At 40.4% G+C, this 26,622-nt stretch overlaps 1 protein-coding gene across 7 annotated transcripts in view; it reads right to left on the bottom strand.

Annotated features, from left to right (window-relative positions):
- Window positions 1–26,622, bottom strand: part of AFF2 (ALF transcription elongation factor 2) — a 504,750-nt gene that overhangs the window by 16,804 nt on the left and 461,324 nt on the right. For 5 of the 7 annotated variants that reach the window (XM_054472110.2, XM_054472113.2, XM_054472111.2 and 2 more), the window contains 9 exons: window positions 22,699–22,858; window positions 19,805–20,815; window positions 17,959–18,080; window positions 13,478–13,700; window positions 9,337–9,626; window positions 8,724–8,787; window positions 4,848–4,984; window positions 785–856; window positions 334–427 (listed from right to left, as the gene is read on the bottom strand). In XM_054472110.2, the coding sequence (XP_054328085.1) occupies window positions 334–427; window positions 785–856; window positions 4,848–4,984; window positions 8,724–8,787; window positions 9,337–9,626; window positions 13,478–13,700; window positions 17,959–18,080; window positions 19,805–20,815; window positions 22,699–22,858 (2,173 nt within the window). The remainder of the gene's footprint in view (window positions 1–333; window positions 428–784; window positions 857–4,847; window positions 4,985–8,723; window positions 8,788–9,336; window positions 9,627–13,477; window positions 13,701–17,958; window positions 18,081–19,804; window positions 20,816–22,698; window positions 22,859–26,622) is intronic. The other 2 variants (XM_063660858.1, XM_063660857.1) reach the window with 1 other exon arrangement.

The raw sequence follows: 26,622 nt of genomic DNA, 5'->3' as shown, positions 1-26,622 counted from the left end.
AAAAGACTGGCCATACCTATAGGCACAAGCTGTGCCCACCTCACAGAGCAGCAAAAAGGTGACATACTCCTCACTGCAACCAGGAGACTGCCAAGGGTCATTTGGTGAGTCTGGAAAAAAGTCAGGGGATTGCACCGTCGTGCCTTCTCTCCCTGGAATCAAATCAGACATAAACTCCTTGCTGAGCCCTTAAGGACGGGTAGGATGGCCATGGCCAGCAGGGAGGAGAGAGGTTAAGCCTTTGGCAGCATTTGACGTTCGATAACCTGCATGTCATGTCTTATTAGTGATTTTATCATCCTGTACCTATAAATTATACAAAAGAAGCATTACCTTAAAATATTCCATCAGTGATCTGGAGTACTTCATAGCATGGTCCTTCTTCAGCTTAAACATTCTCAAATAGAGGAGTGATAAACATCGGTAGCTGTGGTGATGAGGAAAGGCTTCTGTTAATGCCAGTGCTTAGTGAAACTTTATAAACTGTTAAGAAGACTGCTGATTCACAATTTGCAGTTACTTTCCTATGGTTAGATTGAGAAACATAAGTAAATAAAGAAATTCTAAAGAGGGAAGGGGCAAGCGTTAAAATCCCATTTTGATAAGGGTATAAATTAGGAGAGTAAATGTTTAGTCAGTGAATGAAGAAATCCATTAGTTATCCTTTAATAGTTTAATGGAAAACAAGAGTAATGATCTGGGGTAAGCAGCTTAAGTTGATCTAGAGTTTTCAAATCCTTCTATGACATTTCAGCAATTTCCTTGTGGCCTCCATGGGACTCACCATAGTACTGCTAGCTTTTTGTCCCCATCTGAAGCCAACGGACTTGCAAAGTTCTTCAGCCTCATTGCATACCTTTGAAGAGAAAAGAAAAGCTAAAGTGGAATCTGTATTATCCTTCAGAAATGCCCAAAGTCGCTGGTATTCTGATTGCCTGAATGAGTTATTCCCACATTTGCTCTGGGCAAGAGGACTGACTGGTGCATGTGGGCAAAAGCATGCTTCCCCAAAAACATACACAAAATGAGGATAAAAATGTCATAAGAGGACTCGTGTGAAATACAGAGTTGAACTCTGGAGAAAGCAGTGAAATCATGAGCCTTAGGACAATGCTGTGGAATTACCGTGAGTTTGTGTGTGTGTGTGTGTGTCTAAATGCTGGTAAAATACTGTTTCTAGGAACACTGTAGCTAAATAATATGACTGGTTTTCAATGAGAGGTGGACAAGAATGTCAGTTTCAGTTCAGTTTATGACAGATTAGGTAAATAATATATAACTATGTCTGACATGAGCATAGGGAGACCTCAATCACACAGTTAAAAAGTCTTTTCTAATGGCTCAGGTTTTGAATATATTCCTATTGAAAGTGGTTTTGTTTTGTTTTTTTTTAAAGGAAGGTCGATTTCACAGCATTTTAAGGTCTAAGCACCCTTAATTTATGATGCTTGTATATTTTGTCTTTCTATTCTCCTTAATTGTTACTGTTCTGCACTGGGGTGATAAAAGGTTGAGTGGTTCCCATTTTTTTTTTTTTCTTCTAGCCAAGTACATTCCATTCAGGGCATTTAGACTCTTGAAAATCAATTCATTGCATAAAATCATTGTCTGAGCTTTAATGCAATTTCACAGGTACTTGTAGTAGAATAAGTAATGGAGTTCAGTGTGGCAGAAGGAAGTTGAAAGTTCTCATTTATAAGAAGGCGACGGAAAGCCTGCAGGGCCACTGAGCTGGCATGCCTGACTCCTCGCTTTCAGCAACCTTCCCCCGCAGAACACTGGGGAGCCTAGGCTCACCCAGTGAGACTCGGCCTCCTCAGCATTCTAGCCGCCTTGCTCTCCTGGTTATTGCTCTAGTTCTGTTGAGTGAACATTCTCCAGGAAAGGCACTTGTACATTTAATGTGGGTCCCTTCTTTTGTTGCAATATTAAGCAAAGGAATTTTTATTATGTAATAAATCTAGCTTTCTTTGACAGTTGGATCACTGAAATGTCAAGTCATTGTGATGCCCCACTTGTTTTCACAAATACATTTCTATTGCAGATTCCCAGAGCTCAGAGCAACTATAATTACTTGAATGAAGAAAATGGGGCTCTCTCTCTGTAGCCAGCATACTGTTGGGGAGAGAGTAATAAAAATTTCTTCAACATGATATTGCACTACTAAAAACTATGTTCACATTACACTCACCCTCTAATTGCAACCACATTTGAAGTGACTTGATAGTGGAGTTTCAATTGCTTAAATGGACCAGAAGACCTAGTTGCTTTAACTCATTTTATTCCCAACTGAAATTCCTCTCATTAAAAAAATATTATACACACATGTAATTTACAGAAAGTATAAAAAAAGTAAAACATAGAGAAGACATAAAAGGGTACATGCAAAAATGGTGAAGTTGGAAACAAAACAAAACTGTTGAAATCTGAATGAAGTCTTTGGAGTGTTTCAATGTCAATGTTCAGGCTGTGATACTGTAATATAGTTAAGCAAGATGTTCCCATTGGGGGAGACTGGGTGAAGGGTACACAGGAACTCTCTGTATTAGTTCTTACAACTGCATGTGCAACTACAATTACCTCAAAATAAAGTTTAAAAACACTGACTTTAAAGTGAATGCTCGTAAATTCTCCATTGACTTTCAGATTTCATTGAAATAAACTTGTATGGGAAGTAAAATAGCATATAATAAAACATAAATCATGTTTTTTCCCTAAATAACTTTTTCGTGAATAATTAAAAATTACTTAATGATTCACGTTGCACTTTTACCATAAAATGAAATTTGTATTTTACTTTCATATTTTTAAGACAGCATGTGTTTTCTCAAGAGAAAATAAGAAAGAAGAATATGCAGAGAGGGAGAACACCCATAATCTCACTCACTTATTACAGCTATGATTTCATTTCCCTTCCAGTTTGGTTCAGATGCATATACAAACTTTTCATGATCATAATTGTAGTGTGCATGTTATTCTGCAGCTTGATTTTATTTTAACATCATATAATAAATATATTTTGTGCAGCTGCATAGTCTCTGTCATTGTTGTATTTCAATCGCTGCAAAGTATTCTGTTGAGTGTCCTACTATGTAATTACCGTTCTATTATTATTTGGTGTGCTTCCAATTGTGTGCTATTACATATAATGTCAAATTGAACATCATACCGATTACTTGTTCTAGTCTTTACAATTGTTTTCTTCAGGAGAGAAAACTCAGATTTCCACAGTTAAAGTACTGGATCAAAAGATATGAATACTCATTTGTATGGCTTTCCTTGCACAATGCCAAATTGCCCTCAATTTACAATAATCAATTTCCATTCCCATCAGCTGCATAGGAGAGGTCTAGTTCACTGCTAGGCCTTTTTTTGCTGTAGTTTTTAGTGCTGGATATTAACATTGTTACGTTTTCTTGTTAATTTAAAAAGTGCCTTGTTTTAATTTGCATTTTTGAATGAATAGAGAGCATGAATTGTCCCTGTGTTTGTTCACTAATGTTTCCCTTCAGTTTTGAATCCTTATAATTTTTGCCAATATGTTCATCTTGTGTATCTTTGAAAATCACAGGTAGTTTGACTAGACACTGAGCAATCAATTTCTCCTTGAAAGCTACAGAATGGTGGTGGTGCTTTTCACAGTATATAAAATAAGTCAAGGAGAAATACTTGACACTTTTCTCAGTGCCTACATTTCAGAGCAGTGCAAAGAGAAAGATGGCTGATTGGCTCAGCAGGCAAGGCTAGAGTTGCCCTTATAATCACCCTACTTTTGTGGCTTTAACTAAACTTCTGATTCTATGTGAGCAGAGTTGCTTTAAAAAAATAGTTTTTTTTTTTATCTTTTGGAATGTGTCACTGGGAAAATATGCACACTAAATCTGTCCAATGTTTGTCTGAAGATTTAGGTACAAATATCCTCAGATTTGTAACAGTCAATGCAGGTACAAGCAAGATAGTATAAACCAGTCCTGGCATTATTGATTAATCAAGCCAGATGGGACTGGACATAAGGACTTTTCAGGTAAAAAACTGCTTACTCAATCAATCGAAAGTGATTACTTAGTCCATCTAGTGAACGATGGTGCTTATCCACTATTCAGGGGTGGATTAAATTATTGTACAAATATCTGCAAATCACTGGATAACACCAGAATGGATTATTTCTTCTTCTACCTCTTCTTCCTCTTCTTCTATGAATTTTTTGATAACACAGAATTTCTACACCACCAAGACCAACAGCCAGAAAATTTCATTTAAAATGTAAATGAAACCAATAATGTGTGCAGTTAATATCCCCTCTCTTATTCTCATCCTCTCATCTGTACCGCCAGCCCCTACTACCACCTCATCTATTTCCCTAATTCCAGATGCATGGGAAGTCTACTCCACAACTGCAGCCTTAAACACCAACTCTGAGTTGGAACAGCGCCCCTCCCTTTTTAATAACCAAGATCAAAATTCTTAGAAAACATGGTTTGTAATAGAAATCCTGAGAGCACCATTTTTTTGAATTATAAAACTGCACCTTTGAAAAGACAAGTCAATGCTAAATGGTAAAATGATTATACTTATTTCTACCCACTACATTTCCATTTTAATGTTACGAATATTGAAAATTATAACACTCACATTATAACTTCTGGAGGGGATAATTTATAAAGTCAGCATCCATCAATTATAAATTTTCCATGATATTAATAAAATGGCAAGAACTAATTATGATGACTTCTAAGAGGATGGCTTGGACAAATTATTAATAAGTGGAAATGATATATTTTTTAAAACATAGCTTCTAATTCTAGCTGAAATGAGTGTAGGAAGATGATTGCAGAAAGGCCATTCACCTGAGGAGCTCCACAGTCTCAGAGTACATGGTGTATGGGGACTTTGCTTCCAGAGGGTCACGTTCCATGGCATTGCCACATTCAGTGAAGGAGAGGGCGGCATCAGCATAGTTCACAGCTTTGCCAAATTTCTCGAACTGAAACAGGAAGACGACTCATCAAGATAATACTCTCTGTTTTATCCTTCATATAAAAGAGTGGTTTGAAACTGGGGGGTAGTTTTGCCCCCTTCCCACAGGGAACATTTGGCAATGTCTGGAGACACTTTCAGTTGTCACCCCTGGGGAGAGGGGGCATCTGGTGAACAGGGGCCAGAAATGCTTATAAACTTCTGCAATGCCCAAAATAGCTCCCACAATAGAGAATGAGCTGGCCCAAAATGTCAGCAGTGCCCAGGCTAAGAAACCCTGATACAGAAGACAATGTATGAATTGGTCTTAACAATGAAGTTACCGGCTTAAGGTTCTATCATCATGACACCAAGGCTAGTTGAGAAGAGAAAAATGCAGGCAGGGTATCATATGTGGTTTGTGGCATTGTTGTTGCTGTTATTGCTATCTTTTTGGTGGACCTGAATCCAAATCATTGCCTCAACTAGTTTCTATTCATGAAATTTACTAAACTATCTGCTCATTGTAGTGTCCTACAGACAGTACTTGCAACTAAGGGCTGCTTTTTATAAGTCTCTTGGACAATGAACACATACATTTTTGCTTTAGAACTCTTTGTGAGCACATCAACTTCACACTCAGGAGAAGATTAACAAATTGATGCTATTGTCATGAAAAATGGGAAGCTGTAGTAAGACTGTTGACAATAATCACATCACTTGCATTGTAAATGATAGTTTGAAATACTGTGTCAAAAAGCCAAAAAATGTAGTACTACTAAATATTTTAGTTTAGTAAAATTTTATTGCAAAGGTTTTAGCCCTGATAATGGTCATGATTAAACTGACTTAGACATACTGATTTCTTTTTTATGTGTAATGAATATTATATATGACACTTTTATAGTGAGTATTTTATAACAGGATTTAACATTTTCAATTTTTGATAGCAGGATGTAAGAATTCCACTAATATGGTATTTTATGTAAAAGAAGGAATATAATGCAGATTTAGCTATTTTAATTTTCTTGTATACCTTTTATCAAAATATTTTCTATGCAACTGTGAAAATTTCAATTCTCAAAATGGCAGAGTAGCTGTCTCTAGCCAAGGATTAAGTACAACTATAAAATGATTAGTTAGAGGTCCTGCAGAATCTCTTATTGTAAATGACTTTTTACAATAAATGTTCTTCAGCTTTTATGAGCTGCAGGAATCCTGTGGTTTTCTTTCTGTAAGCTACTGTGGAGAAATATCGGTTTCAATCAAATTCAAGCTGATTTTGTGAAAACCTGTGTACATATATGCAAACTAGGTCCTTTCTCTTTTGCCTTACAGGACGATTTCCTTAGGTCATCTGGCTCCACTGGCTCTCCCATTTGGAAATTGTTCTTAGATCCTGATTTCTGAAAGTGACTTTTCATTCATAACCCAATAGCTGGAGAGATCTGTAAAGATCACCTAGCCTAAACCCCTTCTTCCCTAGGAGTAGCTGATGTCCAGACAGAAAATTACATGACCAAAGTGCCAATTAATAGCCAAGTTATGCCCCCCACCCCTGGGACTGTTTCCCCATCCATAAAATGGGTGGCTTAAACTATAAGGGTGCTTCCCAGGCTAATATACACATAAGCCTAGCAAAAATATCATTCCTCTAAGTGTTCCTCAACCTTTTTTTTTTCAATATCACCCCCGACCACCACCAAGGAATTTTTAAGATACAGTCAGCCCTCTGTATCCGTGGGTTCTGCATCCATGGATTTAACCAATCTTAAATCAAAAATATTCAGAAAAAAATGAATGGTTCCATTTGCACTGAACATATACAGACTTTTTCTTGTCATCATTCTCTAAACAATTCAGTATGACAACTCTTAACATAGCATTGCATTGTATCAGATACTATAAGTGATCTAGAGATGATTTAATGTATATTAGAGGATGTGAACAGGTTATATGCAAATGGCCATTTTATACCAGAGACTTGAGCATCTGAGGATTTTGGTGTCCGAGGGGGCCCTGGAACCAATCTTCTATGGATACAGAGGGATCACTGTATTTTTTCACGTACCCCCAATGAAATTTTAATACAAGAAATATACTTATTCTCTCTTTATGCCCTGTGGCCCTTTGGAGGGTCACACCCCATTGCAATAACTAAGACCTTTTCACCCCATCTCCAAAACCAATTTTTGCCCCCATAGGGGCAGCATCTCCCCAATTGGGAATGCATATTCTAAATGGATTAGGCCAAATGTGATCCCTTGAAAGACATACGTATAAACACAACCTTGGAATGTAGAGTGATGTTAGTTCATAATCATATGTATATATGTCTGTGGTACCGATTTTTCTCAGTTCTTCAAACATTTCATTTACATGGTCTCCTATGTACATCCCAGTCTTCAACAGCTCATGTAACAGCTTGTCAACAGAACATGTGTATGCTCCCTAACCCCAATTTTGACAGAGGGCAAACCCTAGGAGCACTTGAGTGCTCTGTAGTGCCATAGAGTTGAGGACATTTAGAGAAAACCTTTGGGCTTTGAGGCAGCAGCATTACCATCCAGTGCCTTTCAAATCTCTCATCACCTATACAATGGTCACAGGCACAGTTGTCCTGGCACCTCCAATGGAGCTAGCACCCAGCCTGTCTTGTCATTTTTGTCTGCAGGAGCAGGGTAAAATTGCTTCTAAGGAACAATTTACACCACAGAAAGGTCACCTGCAGACACTAAGCAATTTGTACCACAGCGGGGAAATAACAGAAAGTAGGGAAAAGGCAGATGTAAGGACCATGGACAGTTGATGTTGGCCACACACTAGTCATGGTATTTCATCACAGCATTCCCAATATCAAACACTACTGGGACAACTAAGTCCTAGCAGGACACAATGCAATGTTTGGGAATGCTATTTTTTAACCCAATGGGGTTTAGTCAAAATGAGAAGCCTGAATTTAGGGCCTTCCCTAGGACAGTGGTTCTCAAATATCTGCACTTGGGAACCTCCTGGGGAGCTTTAATACTCATTCCTGGGTCCCAGTCCCAGAAATTCTTATTTCATTGGTCTGGGATATGGGCTAGGCATCAGAGTTATTCTAAAGCTTTCAATGTGATGTGTGGTTGAGACCCACTGTTAGGAGCCTCAACCAAATCAAACAACTCAAAATGTTGAGCTTATCACTGATCTAGGTGGCTAAAACCCTTGGAGGCAGCTGGGCAAAGTATCTTGAGAAATCCAGATGACAGCATTTCTTTTCTCTGTTTGGGGCCCCAGCCTAACTGTGGGGCTCACTCTGAAAACATGTCATCAAATGCAGCAAGGAGCTGAGTTTTTCCTCAGGCCTAGTTTTCCCAAAGCCAATTTTTGAGGCCATTTAGACAGCTCTAAACAACTCTCACATTCCCACACGAGTTCTGGCTTACTGGACCAAAAAAGCACATCATTTCCAGGGAAGTTTCATAAGTCATTCCAAATTCACTTGAAAGATAATGACAGTGGTATATGCCATTAAGCTTCTGAAGTTGGGGTAAGGGGAAGAACAGTGGGAAAACAAATGACATGATAACCAAGACCTGAGAACTTTGGGAATTACAGAGCTAAGTAATTCACTAGTTCAAATCTCCCTATGTCAGGGCAGCAATGTGTTGACAGGCAGGTGTGGGCTGTGATACTGAAAATTTGCTTGGAAAAGTGCTTTCTTTGTTTTCCTTTGAAACATAAATCCTTAACGGGAACAAAGCAAAGAGAAAAAGGAAACCTACCAGTGCATCAGCTTTGTGCTTCAGCTTCTTAGCTTCTTGCATGTAATAATCAGCATTGTGAACCCTAAATAAATAAAACAAGCTCTTTCAGAAACCAATGCTTCATCTTTTCATTAAAAGACTGAATCATCAAACCTTTTCTGCTATAAATTTATTCCCATATAATGCCTTGAAAAAGGCAGACTAATGCTGTCATTCACATCATGACCAACATTGAAATAATACTGTAAATGAAATCTGAAGTACATAATGGCCCATTAGGATAAATAACCACATCCTCCAACCCCAACCATTACAGTTGTCCAAATAGATCAAACAAAACCTAGCTATACATCTGTGTGTTGGTTATATGTGAGGACATGGATAGGAAAGGACAAAACAACCTGCCTTTGGAACAGTAACAATGCTGCATAATTAAAATGGGCCAAAAACATTTCTTGGTGGGGACAGAGTGGTGAGTGTGTATGCAGGGGGTGGGGTGTACTTTTAAGGGTACAGGATTTGATGCTGAGGTCTTATTTGGGGTGACACATGCATAGCACTAGAAAAGCCATGCTACCCCCACCCCCCATTCACTACTCCAAACTGTCCATGATAATCTGGAACAACATACGAGTCATCAAAAGTGAGCTTGGGTCTCCGGACATTAGTGCTGCTGCTGGATAGAAGGGGCAGAGCTGCCCAGGACGTCATCTCCAGGTGACTGCTATCCATGAGGCCAGTAGTGATGGTAGAGGTGATGGTGGAAATGGTAGTGGTAGTAGTTGTGGTGGTGGCCGTGGCGGTGGCAGTAGCTGTGACAGTGGTGGTGACAATGGCAGTAGCAGTGACAGTAGCAGTGGCAACAGCAGTATTGGTGATAGTCATGGTGGCAGAGGATGCCTTTTTTGGAGTGTCTCCCTCCTGGGAAAAAGGAGGACAAATAGTTTCCATTAGGTCCAGCTTTTTAAAAAACTTTGTCATAAATGCTTTGAATGTCAAGCACGTTACGAAAGAAGACAAAAAAAAAAAAAAGAAAGAAAACAATGCACACAGCTTGAGGATAAATAGGTGACCCTGGATATTTTATGAATGCCATGAATCACCAGCTTTTGTTCTATTATGACACCAAACATCAAGCTAATTGGGTGCTGCGATTACATAGCTCCACCATCCCATTAAGACAGCCACGGCAAAGGTCTAAATCCAGTGGTAAATGTGAGGGGAAAGGGAAGGAAGAATATACAGAGGAGAGAGGAGGAGGGAGGGAGAAAGGAAGAGATGCATGGACAAAGAGAGGGAGAGATAGAGATATTAAATAAATCCCTTGACCCCAATGTGGGTATTTTTAATAAGGGAACCAACCCAGAAGCTTTCTCTAGGGTAAGTAATGTCCTCAGGTCACTCTGCAAAATACCAGATACAGTCCAGCAAAATACCAGGAAATTGTACTCTAATCATCCCTGCCCTGGCTGAACTGAGGTTGAAGCAGCCCTTTTGTTCATGTGAGGCGCTTGGTTGGTTTCTAGCTAAGTGAAATGTGAGTGTGTCTCCATTTTGTTTTGAAATCTTAGGATGGCGAGGCCTCATTTCTACCGGGTGCAAAATCAAATGGGTAAGATACTTACAAGGGCTTTGCTTTGAACTGTCATTGCTATAGAAAGGATGGAGAAAGGAGGTGGTAAGATTTGTAATTACGTGACAGTGTGGTATCACAAGACTACCTGCCGTGTTCAAGTGGCCGACTCTGCCCTCCCACCCCCAGCAACTGTGGGACTCTCCTGACTGTTCTCTGTCTGACCATACTTCCCATGGTGCCTCGTCTTCCTTCTGCTCTTCTGAATTGGTATCTCTCTAAGGTTGGTGTTCCCCAAAGTTCACTCCGCAGTTCTCTTCTTTCTTGATATGATCTGTCAATCTTGTGTGTTGTTGGCACAGATTCAACAATAAGTAGGTAACACCCAAATGGAAACCGCAATCTTACCCAATCTCCAAAGCTCCAGCCTACAGTGACCATCTTAGGACAATTCTACCAACGTGGCCATTAGCACCTCAAATTTCTGGCAAATCAAATCACTAATCAAACCAGTTTCCTCTTTCTGTTAATGGCAGGATGGTCTTCCCTGTCATCAAAGCTGAATTTGTCCGTGTCAATAAAGAGTTTCCAAACTGACTTTGGCACAGTTACACAGGGAACTGCAGTAGTATCTGGGCTAGTGGCACTGAAACTGGCAAGGTAGAGACTCCCCACCTTTCCTTCCATCTGAGCTGCTCTGCTTTAATCAGTTTTATATATTGAAGTTCTGTAAATTACTTCATTTTGAAAAGTGATAATGCTCCTAGAACTCTTTTTGAAAACCATTGCTCTATTTCATCTTTAATTTTTCTCCCTCAACATTACCAGTTAATTGCAGTTAATTACTCCTATTAATTGTATCTCCCCAACATCTCTCAAATTTGTCCCTTTCTCCCTCAAAGCCTCAAAATGCAGGCCCTCATGGCTTCTCACTGAGACTAACAAAGAGTCTCCTGGCTGGACTCCCAGCCTTTGAGCTAGCTTCTCCCTCCACCTTCAATCTGCTGACTGCTAGCTTGAGCTTCCTGAACAAAGTTCCTAGCATCTCCCTGCCCTGCACTCAAATGCAAACTCAAGGCTGAAGCTCCTTTGCTGGCATTCAAGGCCCTATCTGATTTGGCTGCAGCTTTCTGCCCAATCTCTGACTGTTCCCTTCCATGAACCTTAGTTTCAACTGAACTGAACATGTCCCTGCTTTTTTCACTTTCCTGATTTGATACATGTGAAGTTTTAGATTTCAAAAAGCCTTCCATTCATTTGTTTCTTTTTTTACCACCTTGTGATAATTTATTCAACTTATTATTTTTATTGCATTTTGAAATTTTTATAATTGTGGTAAAACACACATATAATAAAATTTATCATCTTAACCATTCTTAAGTGTACAGTCATGTTAAGTACATTCACATTGTTGTGCAACCAATCTCCAGAACTCTTTTCATCTTGCAAAACTGAAACTCTGTACCCATTAAACAGTATCTCCCCATTTACCCTTTGCCTTAGACCCTTGCAACCCCCATTCTGCTGTCTGTCTCTATGAATTTAACTACTCTAGGGACCTCATGTCAATGGAATCATATGGTCTTGGCCTTTGGTGTCTGGCTTATTTCACTTAGCATAATGTCTTAAAGGTTCATCCATGTTGTAGCATATGACAGGATTTCCTTCCTTTTCCATTGTGTGGACAGACCACATTTTCTTCATCTACTTCCCTTCATTTTTAAACCCTACTCATCTATTAAGGATCAACTCAGGAAACGCCTCCTCCACCAGGGAAACTACCTTATGCCTACAGCCAGAAGTACTTTAATCCTCCTTGGACCATTCAGAGACCTGTCTCTATCCCTGTCCTAAGACACCAATCACCAGCTATTTTATATTCTAGTCCTTTGAGCACATGTCTCATCGCTCACTTTAGACTGAGAGCTCTTTGAGCACTGGAGCCATCTCTGATTTGTGATACTGTCCCTCCACCCCACAGCCCAGTGCCCTCAGTGTTTGCTGAGTGCACGCATGCACGTATGCACGGACACTTGCTATAGTCAACAGGGTCACTTGAAAGATAAAAGCCAAATGTGAAATGTGTTTCTTATATTGACGTGGATCTTTTACACTTCATCCTGGACCTTCTGAATACAAAATAATTATTACCACCTAGATCTCACTGATATAAATGTGCTGAGAACCTATGCATCTACAAATTGTTATGATGGATACGAAGAAAATGAAGATATTTTTTCAACCCAAACATTTTAAAGGAAACAGAGCCGTAAAAAACTTGTAAGCCAGCTTCGCGTCTCCACTGCCACAGCCAGATTGGCCTAGACCACACAGTTAGGCCAGCCCAAGACAGTGTCATTTGTCTCTATGGCCAAGATATGTGGCAAGAACCCTGAAACATTACATCCACCACACATGGCATTTATGTCAGTCCTGGCACATCTGACTGGAAATGTCTGAATTCAGCCATGATCATGTAAGTTATATAAAAATGTCATCTCTCCACACTCACTCACCCGTCGAGTCAATAAACAGGACTTCATGCCTAAATGGAATAGAGAAGACTCTGCGAGCACAAAATTGCAAACGTTTTTGGAGCTAGAAGAAGCTTTATAGATCATCTAGTCAAATCCACTCATTTTATTATCTCAGAGATGTTTCATGATTGGCCCAGAGTCATAGAGCAAATTTGTTGCAGCGCCAGCACTATACAAGTTAAGAATTAAGTGTCTTAATCACAGGCTAAGGCAAAAATTATGCCACAAAGTCGCCTAGATTTCAAATCATTAATAGAAAGAATGGCCCAAGAAGAGGCACTGGTTGCTCACTGCTATCAGAGAAGCCTAGTGATTTCCCTAAGAAGGATAATATATTTCTAGGAGCAAATATTAATATATTTATCATGTTTCCCCAGTAGATTTTAGCCCTTGTGGAAATGACTTTGCAGATTCTTTTAAGCATTATCAGTGTCATAATAACATCTGTATCATTTATAATCCCTAATTATTTGTGACAATATACTAGGCACTATACAAAGAGAAATAATGGAAAGTTTGTGTATTTGTATACACAGGCCTCTCATATTTCTTCTCTGCATCTTCCTCCCTTCCTCCTGCAACATCCCCAAATGATCAAGTTAGATGAGCTGGGTTAACTTGTTTCTACCTGACAATTATAATATTTCTTCCAAGATGCTTACATTTACCGATATCCCTTTGAAAGTAGCACAGAATTTGCCTTCATTTCTCTTAGGTTTGGTAGATGTGATTTGTCCAGTCATGGCGATGTTTTTGTCTTGACCAAAGGGACCATTATTGCCACTGACATTTCTGCGGCGTGGAGGGTCCTCTGGCAGTGGGGAAAGTGGAGGAGGAAACAGTTTTTCTTCCTTTCTTCTATTTGCTCTCCTGGATGAATTATTTCTGTGGAAAACAAGAAGTGTAGGGTGTCATAAAGTCTTCTCTCTCTTTATTCTGATTTTCCCCATGATGCTAGTACTGTCAGCTGAAGTCATATTTTAATTGCTATCCCTCTACCTATGGTGAAGAGCATATCTAAAAATGCATATAGACATAGATATAGATATCTATATAGATATAGATATCTCTCTATATAAATATAGATATATGCATACATATGTATCCAAGAATAAACTCATGTCTTTGCAGCAGAACTCCATGACAAATGTAAATGCCTAATGGAGTGTGCTACAGTAGGATATTTTCAACTTTTCAAGATTACTGTTAATTAGATTTTTATGGAAAATACAATGAAGACTTTAATCCCATCATTTTTCAGGATGGTTCCTATTTATTTTGCCCTAGGACTTAACTGCACAATCATGCAATAAATGGCACAATAAAGAATCAGTGGAAGAGTATTTTCTTAAGAAATATTATGCTTACGCATTACTTAGAAATAAATAATGCACTAAATAGTATTGCAACATACATTGCAAATTGTATATACAGAATGTTCTACTCCAACACCAAGCATAATGAGCCTCTGACCTTAAATTGTTATATTGAAGTACTGATGTACTCCACTTTACAAAACTCCATTTAAAAATATTATTTTGTCATATTCACACTAGACATCTGCAATTTTAAAAGCACTCCCGTGCTTTCAAACTGATTTATCTGCCCATTAAATGGGCACCATCAAATAGTCCGAGACTTCAAATAAAACAGAACAACTGAAACCTTATGCTAGCTGCTTAACATGGTAATTGGGTCATGGATTTTCATTTTAGTTACTGTCTTAGACTAATCAATGAAGATTACTTGAATTTTAATCTTTTCTTAGACAACTAATATTGCACTGTGCAGCTATTTACTTTCCATGATTATTGACTACAATTTTCAATAGCAAATTAAGTCAACAAGAATTTATGTTTTCCTCTTGGTCAATTTCAGTCAGTGTCTAGAAATATAGATTTACAATATCTCAAAGCAACAAATCAAAGATGAACAAGCATTCAAGTGGTCTGATTCCCTGAAATAGAAGTCAAGGCAGACTCCTTGGCCCACTTCCACTGTGTTGCACAAAATTGCCAATTGTAATATGTGTCATCTTCTCCATCTTTTGTTTCATAAATATGGCCCTATGTTAATTTTTGTTGTGTAGTGAAACTGAAAAAACGCAACTGTTTCTGTCATTACCTCAATTGATTAAAATTCATTAAAAATACTTTCCAATGGATTTTAAAAATTGCTTTGACATGTGTAACCATTTTAAAATAGTAGTGGTGATGCCTGATTAAAATGATGGTGAACATATGGATTAAGATTCTTGTCCATGAGGAAGCTCCACAAATAGCAGATCACATTAAGCGTAATAATTACAAAGGCACCAGGCCTTTGGGAATTTATATGTGTGGATGTCAAGCATTGCTGTGGCATCTACAGGAGGTGAATGGTCGTTCATTAGCTGTAAATACTCCCCCACTACTTGAGCTGCCTGAGGAGAAACTGGGGGCTGCAAGGGAAAGAGCTGCTTCTGAGAGGCAGTTAATTTGCCATTGGCAACTACAGTCATGCAATACCTGCCTGTCTGCCACTAAACCAACCAGCGGGGATTCAGTGCATTCTGTACAGTGAGCACCCGTGACCTGGCCCCCTTTACATCTGCCTGGTCATGATCTGGAACCATGGGGTCTTTAAGGACTTCCTTGGTGAAAGACACCTAGGGTGCATTTTCTAGAGACCACTCAGTCATCGTTATGACTTACAACTACAAAAGCAGCTTTTGCGTCTTTGGGTACCTCTTCCAATAGGCCAGAGTAGAACAGGAGACAAAAGAAGAGCATCACCACCTGCACTCAATTCCTCAGAGGGCCTGCTGAAGGTACCAGCTCTAAAGAAGAAGGGGAGGTCCAGGAGAGTCCTTCTGTTGAACTATGGGGAACTATAGCTGTCATAGTCTGGTGTGGAATCTTTGTTAGGTTTAGAATAGTCATTTAGAAAAGTGAATGTTGTCTCCCATTTTGTTTGAAAGGTTAATAAGGCACAAAGATGCAAAGCTTGAGGAGAGGATTCCCAGGAGGAGACCCCTAAAATGTCAGTCATTGCTTCATTCTTCCTCAACTCCAGAAAGTTTTCCAGAGAAAACTCATCTGTTTGATGGGCATAAGAAACTAATTGAGGTTCTTTCTGAATGATAAATGCTACAAGGGAAACACTGCTTTCCCACCTACTAGAAAAGCAGAGACATTGTAAAGATAGTGGATTAAAGACACCATTTGGTATAAGGAACATGGCTGTGCTGCAGCCAAGCAGGCATAGGGCAGCAGGCATAGGCTGAGGTAAACAGCCTAGATGACTCAGTGGATTGGGGCACAAGCACACAGCCCCATGTCTTATATAATCATAGCCATGAAGACGTAACACAGAGAAGCTCACCACCTGGCTGTCAGCCACTATTGTTTGTGCAATGTATAAATGTAACACTCACCCTGTGAAGAAGCTGCTAAATAAAGCTATGTCTCATTTACCTGCTGTCTCTTGAGTGTTCTCCAAGCTCCCTGCTCCACATCCACACACTCCCCTCAGACCTCAGCTGGGGTTGGACCCCAACCCTGAGTGTGACATTTGGTAAGAACCAACTCAAATGGCTAGACCTTTATGTAATACTTGGTCATCTCTCTTTTATAAGATGGGGAAGGCGACAGGCCACTGGGTCACCTACAGAGTGTAGCAGTGGGGACTGAAGGTTGTGGCAAGGCTGGATGGCCCAAACTGGTCTAAGCCTGGAAACTGAGGGAACAGTGCCACCACAGCTATGCCATTTTAGTCCTTCCTCCTTGCAAACAACGGAGGAGGGCTCTGGAATGACCATGTCTGACCATCCGGGGAGCATGCCTCGTCACATGCCTGGTCTACCCTGAGGTGAAGGGGTCAGCTTGCTCCACTGGAAGGGTCTCTAGTTCTGAGAACTTCAAGTATGTATGTGAAGGGATGTTTCAGAGCAAAGTTATATCAGATAATACAGATGAACCTCACCAATAACTACTGATCCTTGAGGCGGGGGGCAGCCCAGGACCCAAATCTCCTTGTTAGTTAAACCACATCTAGTTGTAATTGATCTTTTCTTTCCTTTCATCTCAAAACAACAAAGATCCAGACAAATGTAAGCTGATAACTTATTTCCGACATCTTATCTGTAGCAGATTGATGCCATATCACTGATGTTAAACTGTAATCTGTGAAATCAGTTGTTAGCTGCAGTTAGCCAGATTGCCTCTCTGCTCTGGGCTGCTAATAGGCTCCAAAACTGGCTTTGATGGAAGTAATCTCTAACGTTGAATGAATTTATGGCAATAATTACGCAGACAGAATGGTTCAAGTAGCTGACATGATTGTTAGTTAAGTGATATTTATAAGACAGAAATAACTTGGTCACAATGCTTGGCAGAAACAGAAGGCAGGACTTCTCTGAAGAAGACTCAAGCTGTTTGAGTGAGGAGGTGCCAGGAAGCCTCCTGCCGGACTCTGGAACCTTCCACACAGAGAGAGAAGGAAGAACAGGTGCCAGCTCCTTGGAATGACATGTTTGGGGAGGCCAGAGAGATAAGCTGTCTGGGAGTGGCCCTCCTCCTGGGACAGTTCTGTGTCAGGAAAAGATGGCTTTTTTTTTTTTTTTTTTTCATTCCCTTGGCTTCTGTGGAGTTCTGGACCTAGCTACTGGTCCTCAAGATTCATATCAATGTTAATTAATGACATCAAAGAGGAAGCAGCTGCCTCATTCTGTCAAGATCAAGGAGTTGCTTTTCCAGGAAAATTGAGTAATCACCATCAGAACTAAACGTTGGGTAGAAGCAAGTGATCTGGTTAAAGTGATAGGGGTTCTCTTGATGCTTCTTGTTAATTTATTTACTTCCTTTTACCCTTCATTGAGTGCTAAAAGTTCATTTTGACTAATTTTAGTGATAAATCTGAATTAGAGTAAAGAAATGTTGCTAAAAGCTCATGGAGTCACCCAATTCTGGCAGCCTATGTTCTACCCCTTATCATACCCTTGTTAGACCAGTGGCCAGGGAGAGCTGAAAGGCCTTGACTGAGAGAATCCTGTTTTTTACCTTAAAGTCTTCTGGGGCAAGATCCCCCAAACAGGTTCAATTAGGATTTCTTAGGAGTCTGAGAAATCATACCAAGCCATCATACAGGGCCAGGGCAAACTCACTCTCTAGTGTTGGGAGGCTTGTGGGGTGGGGCTGGTGAGATGCAAGGGGGGAGCAAGCAGATAGTTGTGGCCTCCTCCAGGCGCTGCTTCTTCTCAGGGATCTTCTCTGCAACTTCTGTTGGCTTTAACAGGGAAAAAAAATACACATAGCTTGAAATGCATGGCACCATTCAGATAACCATATTTTATACACTAAAAAGGAGCAAGATACATAGTTTGCTTTTATTTTAACTTCTAGATTAGGTAGGTGAGTTAAATGTGCACCTTTGATCAGACAGAAAAGCAATCAACCTTGCCTAGCCTAGTCCTACAAAGAAACTGGCATTTGAGATAGTAGAACTGTGTGATCTGAACCTCTGTGTAAAGACTGGGTGGCATGGGAATCTCACAACAAAAGTAAAGAGAATCTATTAATACAATTTTTGGACACTTCTCCCATCAACAATGCCCCCACAAATGAGTAGTTTAGAAACTAAAATTGTAACTTGAATGTGACATAAATCCTGTCCAAGCAGCATGGGGATCATGGCTGACATATAAAGGTTGCTTACACAATGAGCACCATGCAAGGAAATGAACCACGTTCAAAGCACACCTTTGGACTTTTGCATGTGCTGTTTTGAAGGTACACTGTCAGCTGTGGTTGTACTGTCGTCATCACTAAATGTGGAGAATCAGTGGTAGGGCAAAGGCCTTTGACTTCTTGGTCCCTATTTTGGAATATAGGTTGAGTAGCCATTATCCAGAATAGTTGGGACCAGAAGTGTTTCAGACTTTGAATATTTTTGAATTTTGGAAAATTTGCATTAAACTTACCAGTTGAGCATCTCAAATTCAAAAATCCAAAATCTGAAAATGCTCCAATGAACACCTATTTCTCCTGAGTGTCATGTCAGTGCTCAAAAAGTTTCAGATTTGGAGCATTTTGGATTTTGGATTTTTAGATTTGGGATGCTCAAACTGTACTCTCATTAGGTATGCAACTCAGAGAGAATATGCTCTGTTTTGGAACTTGTAAAGTCAAGCTGAATGATGACTGCCATCATTTTTGCATCATCCTAGTCAGTAGGATGGCCTGGCCACAGTGGGGGCTGCGGCTCAATGAGGAATCTTAAGTCTTTCCTGGAAAGGGACAGAATAAATGAAGAAAGGACTGGGAACCTCCTTTCTAGCCACTGTGGCAGCCTTAGAAATAAGATTACCTGAATATCATCATGAGATAATGTCACTCTAAAAAAACTACCCTGAGATGTGGAGATACGACAGAATGAGGGTACTGGATATCAAACCATTTCTCTAGACATAGTTCAAATGAAAAGGGCCACTCTGGATTTCACCTTATGAGTATACTTTGTAGCCTTGGAACTCAGCTCTAACCTTCTGCAGGTAAGATTTTCCCAAGTCAAGCCTACCGCATAGATCAGTGATCCCAGCAGGCTGGGCAGAACATGTGGTTGGTAGGACCCAGGAGACTTAGAGTATAACTGGGCTGTGGAGATGCTAATGTTTGTCCAGAGAAATGAAAAAGCCCTAGAAGATGCATTTGGACATTGAGGGCACTTGCGTGCCTTGCCTAAGTAAGGAGACTTTCTTCATATTTTTCTTTCCTACACATCATAAGCCCTCATATGCCATAACGGACTCTCTTGCCACTGGCTACAGATCATTCCTAGTTTTTCCTCTCTGGTCATGTCAAATACTGCATTTCCCACAGAAAGCATCATCACCTTTACCAAAATCTGCAATGCACTGCCATTGGCTTCCTTGAAAATGAGGCTCAAGATCAAGTTAGACAACAAACAGACACTGCTCAAAAGCACTTGGCAGGCCACTTTGGACAGCTTACCTTGTGCTTACGCTTGCCTTTAGGGGCTGGTTTCTCCACAGCTGTGACAGCTGTCTGACGCTTGGGTTTTGTGGCAGTCTCCTTGTGGTCTGGCTTGGCAGGTGCTGCATGGAGTGAGTTGTGGCCAGGTACTCTAGAGAGTAAGTCAAGGTCAATCTTCACCCAGAGGTTTTTCAGGTTCTCATGATCTCGCAGAGGGGACAGCATTTCAGTTTGCATGACAGGAATGGGTGAAAATGTTGGCTCTTCATTACTGATGGATAAGTTGTTGTTGCTGCCACTGCTATTCATTAAGGTGCTGAGGGTCAGGCTGGCACCACAGATTTCCTTGGATTTGGCAGTATTACCTCCAGAAATAATGCACGGAGGCAGGACTTTGATTTGCAGGGTCTCTTCCTGATCTGTGTTGGAGTCAGATGTAGATGAATCTGTTTCAATGAATTCCCGAGACTTTGGCACAATCTTGCCAGGCCCTCTGTACTTCTTCTTCTCGGGAGCCAAAGGGATGTTAGGTCTTGGTTCTTTCCTAGGGGCTGGTTTGTGGGCAGTGGCTTTGTTGCGGCCTCTTGGTGGGTCATGAAGCTCCACACTTTCTTTTTCTTTGGGAGTGCTGCTGGTAATATTTGGTTTGGGCCAGGTAAACTCGTCAATGCTGGTGTTCTTCTCAACTTTTTTGGGCTGTTTTTTCCCAATTGTCCTTTGAGACACTGTCTCACTAGTTGTTGACAACTTATGCTTCAAAGCCTTTGTTTCTGGAATTTTCTGAGTGGGCCGTGGACGGGCTTTCTCCCTAATGAGACTGAGGAGAGGCCTTTCTTTGGGTTCAGCTGGGACCTGACTGGCATTCGTCTTCACTTTCATCTGGACTTCCATTGGTTGGATGATTGGAGGAGGCAGAGAAATAGTCTCCATGGGTGTTTCATTTTGGCCACAAATAAAAGACTTGTTCTGGGATGTCACTTTGTTAAGCCATTTATCCAGTTGCCACTTGTTGGTTGAGGGTGGCTCAGGCTGCAGATTGAGAAACAGCAGCAAGAATGATTTTTACACTTGGGAAGGATTCAAGAGAACCCTCAGTACAGAGACTACTACTAAAAGCTTTGGATGTCAAGTGACCGTTCACACATATACAAATACACACACTCATACACACACACCTGCACATACCCACTATCCATAATATTCAAATGACCTAAATAGCCAGATACAAACCAGCTGCAGTCTACTTATTTGAGCTCATTTCGACTCCTTCTCTGAAAATATTCTCTATTTTGGCCAGGAAGAAAATAATTATTCACAGAGAGATGTTCCAGTGGGTTGGCAGGGATGCCCATGAGGGAAACCTGTTTCCAAAATCCTTTGTGAGAATCATCACTCAACCTCTCACCAGGAGGCAGAGGTAATAGTCTCTGATCCTGAAAGGAATGTAAGCGCACCTCAAGTATAATTCAAAAGGAAAGGCTTTCCAGCTGCCAGAGTGCCAGTGCCTTCTATGTGATGCTGTCATTCCCTGCAAACAGATCAGGCCTTTTGTATTTTTACTGAAGGACAAAAAGATTTTACTTCCAAAAAATAGAAACCACTGAGATTTCCTTGGTGTATGGGCAATAACCAATTTATAGGAACATGCATGCAGACATTAGCATCCACTAAACCATGGCAATGATGCATACTATTCGGGTCCTTGATTCCTAACTCTGAGTTCTGCCAGCTGAAAAAAGAGCCATCATTTTTATTAGAATAGCTCTTCTTTTGAAAGCCATCAGCTGAGGCTTATGGTACCAGCCAATAGAGAGTGACAGAATTAAAAACACTTGAGTAGTTGTGCTAGCAACCTGCACAAGACAATGGCAGGCAAGGGTTGAGGAAGTTGTATCAGCTGCCACTGTGGGCAGCGGAGCTCTCGGGTTGAGAATATCAGCTCTGGATACACATGGACTGGGGTTTTCAGTCCTGATTCTACTACTGTCTATCTGTGAGGTCTTGGGAAAGTTCTTTTTAACCTCCTAGAACCTTATTCTTTCATTTGTAAAACAAAAATAATAAGAAGTACTCTGTAAGGTTGTCATGAGGATGATATGAGAAAATGCAAGTCAAGAGCTCAGCACAGTGCCTGGCACATGCATGGTCCATGTTCAACAGGTATTTCTATTATCAATAGCAGTAATATTATTATTGTCTCCTATTTTTCTTTTCTGATTACTGAAAAACAAGTGTATGAAGAGCCGGGGGTTGAGGGTGGAATTTACTTGCTGTACCAAATGCAGGCTCAGGGAAATTGAGCGGCTATCCTGGACTCAGAGAGGATGTGAAGCAAATTCTTTTATTTCAAAATTATTATTTTAGTATTTCATGGAGCTGTGTTAAATGTTTTGGTGAATTATTATCAAACACACTTGAAGGATGCGTATTAAAATAAAGAACATATAACATTTAAATAATCATTTTACCTTTAAGGAAAGCCATACTTCTTGGGTCTTACTTGCCAAGTGGCAATTCACACTTTAATCACTTTAATCTAGAGTAAGGGTTAGTGTCCCCAAGGCCAGAATTGGATCTTGACTGGCTTCATTGGTTCTCTCAGAAGACAAGCTGCTAGTCTATTCATTACTAAGCTAGTTTTACTATGCTAAGAGAAGCTAAGTGAGTCACACAGCAAATCAGTCACACAGCAAAAAATGTATGCATGTTAGGAGTATGTGAATATATGTTTGTTAAAAGTTCTGTTAAATATCTGGATACTTTTCTGAAGTGGTTATTGTGCTAAATTAATTATTAATTATTGTGCTGAAAGTGTGTGTGTGTGTGTGTGTGTGTGTGTGTATGTGTGTGTGTTGAGGGTGCTGCCTCCGGGACAGGCAGATCATGCTTAGGGCCCTGGCACCTTCACTCACCTCTGGAGTTGCCACACGAGGTGCCTCATTAGATTCGCTGTCAGTGGTGCTACTTTCAGTGTCTGAATCTGACTCAGAGCTGCTCTCCGATTCGCTGGAGCTGCCAGAACCCCCGCTGGCTTGCACTGCAGGTGGGGGCTGGGGAGTGGCCAAGGGTGGGCTGAAAGAAAAACAACATAATTCACTGACTCATTTACTCTCAAATAAGATGGAAAACAGCCCACTTCAGCTGAAGGGCCTATGATCCATGAAATGCAGGTAGAGTGGGGTTTACCTTTCCCATTTTATAGATAGGAAACGTGAGGCTTAGGAGGCCCAGTGACTGGCCCAAGTTGAAAGGTTTGAAGAGAACCAGGCCTATGTGTATGCAAGTTCCTTGGCTTTCCATCACACTGCCTTGTCTTCCAGAAAAGCCTTGCCACCCTCACTCAACATAAAAACCTTAAGCCAAGTTTGCATGCCTTCTGGATGCAGATATAGATGTAGTGCCTTAGATGTTGAACTGTCCCATTTTTTTCAGTTAAGGTAGTTTTTCATTTTTTGTTGCCCCCTTGTTCAATACCCCACAGGTTCTTCAAGGGGCTCTGATCTTAGCTAAACATATGGTATATAGTTCTATTACCAAGAAGGAGTGAGTTCAATTATCATTTTAATTAGAGGAAACTGAGGTTCAGAAAGGGAGTGGAGCTGGTCTCTGCCTCACAGCTAGTTGGAGAGCCAAGACTAGCACCTAGCACCCTGGCCCCCCAGCTCCTTCAAAGGGCACTAGCTGTGCTGAGCATATTCATTGCTGAGGGCCTGGCGCTCAGCCCCAAAGTGACTAGAGTTGGTCCTCAATTTCTGTCTGTTGGGTGCGTGAATAAGGGAATGAGACAACACACTTCTAGGCCTCCTCCACCATACTTTTTATAACCTCTTTGTAACTCTTACAAGGAGTTATGATCATAAGAGAGCAACCAGCTGTAATGATTGATTTTAAATTTGTAAAGCTGACCAAGCAAAGCATTTGGAAAGTGACACCATTTGCTACTCTGCCTTTATTGATAATTAATACTCCTCCTTACCGATCGTTTGCTCTCTGTGTCCTATAACAAGTCAGCCTCAGCTGCATCTTGGCACACTGGGGTATGCCATCACCTTTCTTTTTCTCATTGTCGCTTTGGACTGAATTTTGCTTTCTCTCAGAAATGGGTCTCTAAATTTGGGGGAAGGTTCTAATCTCCCTCTGTCTCTTCAGCCTAACCCCTCTTTGGAGATCAGTTTAGCTCATGGGGAGGGGAGTGCTCGGGGCCTATTTGTCTGTTTGCCATCTACTGGGCCTTTGCAGCCTCTTGCATGCAGCAGCAACTTGCCTTGCTCTCTCCCTCGCATTTCCCAAATCTGAAGCAGCAGCTCAGTCAAGAGAGCCCAGTATGGTCCTGGAGGTCACCTGGTCCTGTGGCCCCATGTTCAAATGTGAGAAAGAGGATCCGCAAGGATTCCCCAGCCCCCAACTCAAGGAGCACAGACCTTTATTCATTGCCTGAACCAAATGAGTTCATGACCCCACCCCATGCCCTCACTAGAGCCTCTTCTCCAACATTACAACTCTCAATCGCTGAGCTGGAGCCATACTGAGCTGCTGCTTGGGAAGGAATAGGATCCCTTCAAAGCCAGCATGGGCTCCTCATCAGTCACTACTCAGTGCAGAGGGCCTTTCCACTTCCTGCGCTGTGTGTCCTTAAAGACTGGCCCTTGAATCTCCCAGGTAGACTTTTTCTTTCACATAGTGAAAGCTCATTTTAAACTGCTATCTGCTAAGTAAATGCGAACTACAAGTACATTTCTCTGTCAAGTACATCAAGAGATTAGGGAAAGTACAAGAAATAAGGAGACTACTGTATCTCCTGGGAACTGTGTGTCTTCCTCCAGCAGTGGGGGGAAAGGGAGGAGACCTATAACAGGGCTCTTATTTCCCTGCATTCCTTTGTAGATCTCTCTTTAGTGTCAGTAATGATACCCTATTTATGCAAAGTTCTCTTTAAATCTAATCAATTGTTTTTGTCTTTGGTTACTAAATAAAGATTGAGAGAACAGAAATCTAAGTGAGACTAATCCAGAGATTAGGCTAACTTGGCCTCAATTCCTCCCAAGTGAAGTTTTAAATATAACACAGAGCATCTGCAACACTGAGAATACTGGGTGGTGGATGGAGGGATAAAATCTAATTTGTATCCACATTTATGATTCTCAAGAGAAAAGGCTGTTTCCTAGTATCATTTCACATTTATGCACCCATTTCTTTTAATACAAAGCTGGTCATCCTGCTATTACTAAGCTAAAATAGACTCTAGGTTGACTTTGGAATATTTCTGGATAGAGTTCCACTTATTAGATAATTTTTTAGCAACTTCTGTAAGAAACAAAAAATCCCTGGGATTACTCCTTCAAAACCAAATACATTAAGGTGATACACATGAAGCACAGATGATTTATTTACCAAAATCAACTTATTCCTCAGCTAAATCAAAATTTCATGGATTTAGTAGAAAAATTGGGGTGTGTGTGTGTGTGTGTGTGTGTGTGTGTGTATGTGTTTTGCCTATATCTTTCCTATCTAAAGCCCCTCTGAGAACAGATGTATTGTATTTTAGTATTCAGATGTTTTTAATTTTAAAAAGTAATATGCTGAATATACCATATATAATATTCTCAGTGGGATCTGGATAAGCACCCCTTAATAAAACTTGTTACTATTGTTGCAGTAACATTCACAGTAAGAGGAATACATAAATGTTTTAAATAAATATCTTTACAACAGTTTAGGTCAGGTTTTATCATCAAATGAGTTTGTCTCAAGGTTAGAAAAAATATTGGATCTCAGAACTCTTTGAATTTCAGAATTGTAAGAAATTATGGATGTGAATAGAAATCATATATGAAAATTTGACAATACTTATAAGTAGATATAAATAAAGACATGAAATTAAAACTGTTTTAAACATAAGGGCAACCTTGACTGAAACCCAATGAAATGAGACCTGAAATTATGTATCCTAAGAATTTTTATAGCTAAATCTGTTTCTGTGTTCTCAGGTGGGACTCCACGCACAGTCAATTTTGACAATGAACACTTAGAGGAAATTAGTATAGGAAGAACAAGAAGAAGTACATCAGCTTTTTATACTTACACATACAGATATGGGGATAAGAAGGAGGGTGGACTTTAATTCAGGGAGGACACCATGAGAACTCAAACTAGGGGTGAAGGACTTCAGTGTGTTAATGAAAAGGAATTGCTGTCTCTGGGAAGTTGCAGAGTTGGAAATGGAGAGCCAGCGTTTGTGGAAGGGAATAACGGTTGCTTAAATGGAGGCAAAATTGCTCTCACCAGCACCTTTCCTGTGCCTCTACTCTCCATCTTCTGCTCATGGGCTTGCTGGAGACTGTAGATGCAGCCAGTCTGCTAAGGAATGTAAGCTTTACATCTGAGTCTGGGCCTCATTTCCTGTGGGCCTACCTTGCGCCGCCCGGTTGGGACTGCTCCCAGGGACAAAAAGTGAGTACAAAACTGAAACATTGTCTTTAAAAGCAGGACAAACATCAATATCTGAATAGTTGGCTTAAGGCCACGTTCTTGTCTGGAATATACCATGAAACTTTCAAGTTGGCAAAGCATCGTAATATGTCACTTTCAGTTCTTCACTGAAACCTGTTAGCTGTTCAGCTAGTTAAATTTCCACTTCTGCTACATTTATTTTCATACGTTACTAATTTATTTTCCAGATGTACATTAAAGTGGCTATGAGTAAAGCTAGCCCATGTAATACTTGATTCTGCCTAGGAGATGAAAAACTAATGCACAGTTTATATATTCTTCATTCACTAAGACTGTATTAATGTTATTTTTCACACATCATTTACTTTCCTATTTCAATAAACTGC

Source organism: Pongo pygmaeus, chromosome X (assembly GCF_028885625.2).
Source record: "Pongo pygmaeus isolate AG05252 chromosome X, NHGRI_mPonPyg2-v2.0_pri, whole genome shotgun sequence".
Lineage (NCBI taxonomy): Eukaryota > Metazoa > Chordata > Mammalia > Primates > Hominidae > Pongo > Pongo pygmaeus.
The sequence above is the reverse complement of the archived record's forward strand: the minus strand, read 5'-3'. Positions and strand labels throughout refer to the sequence as shown.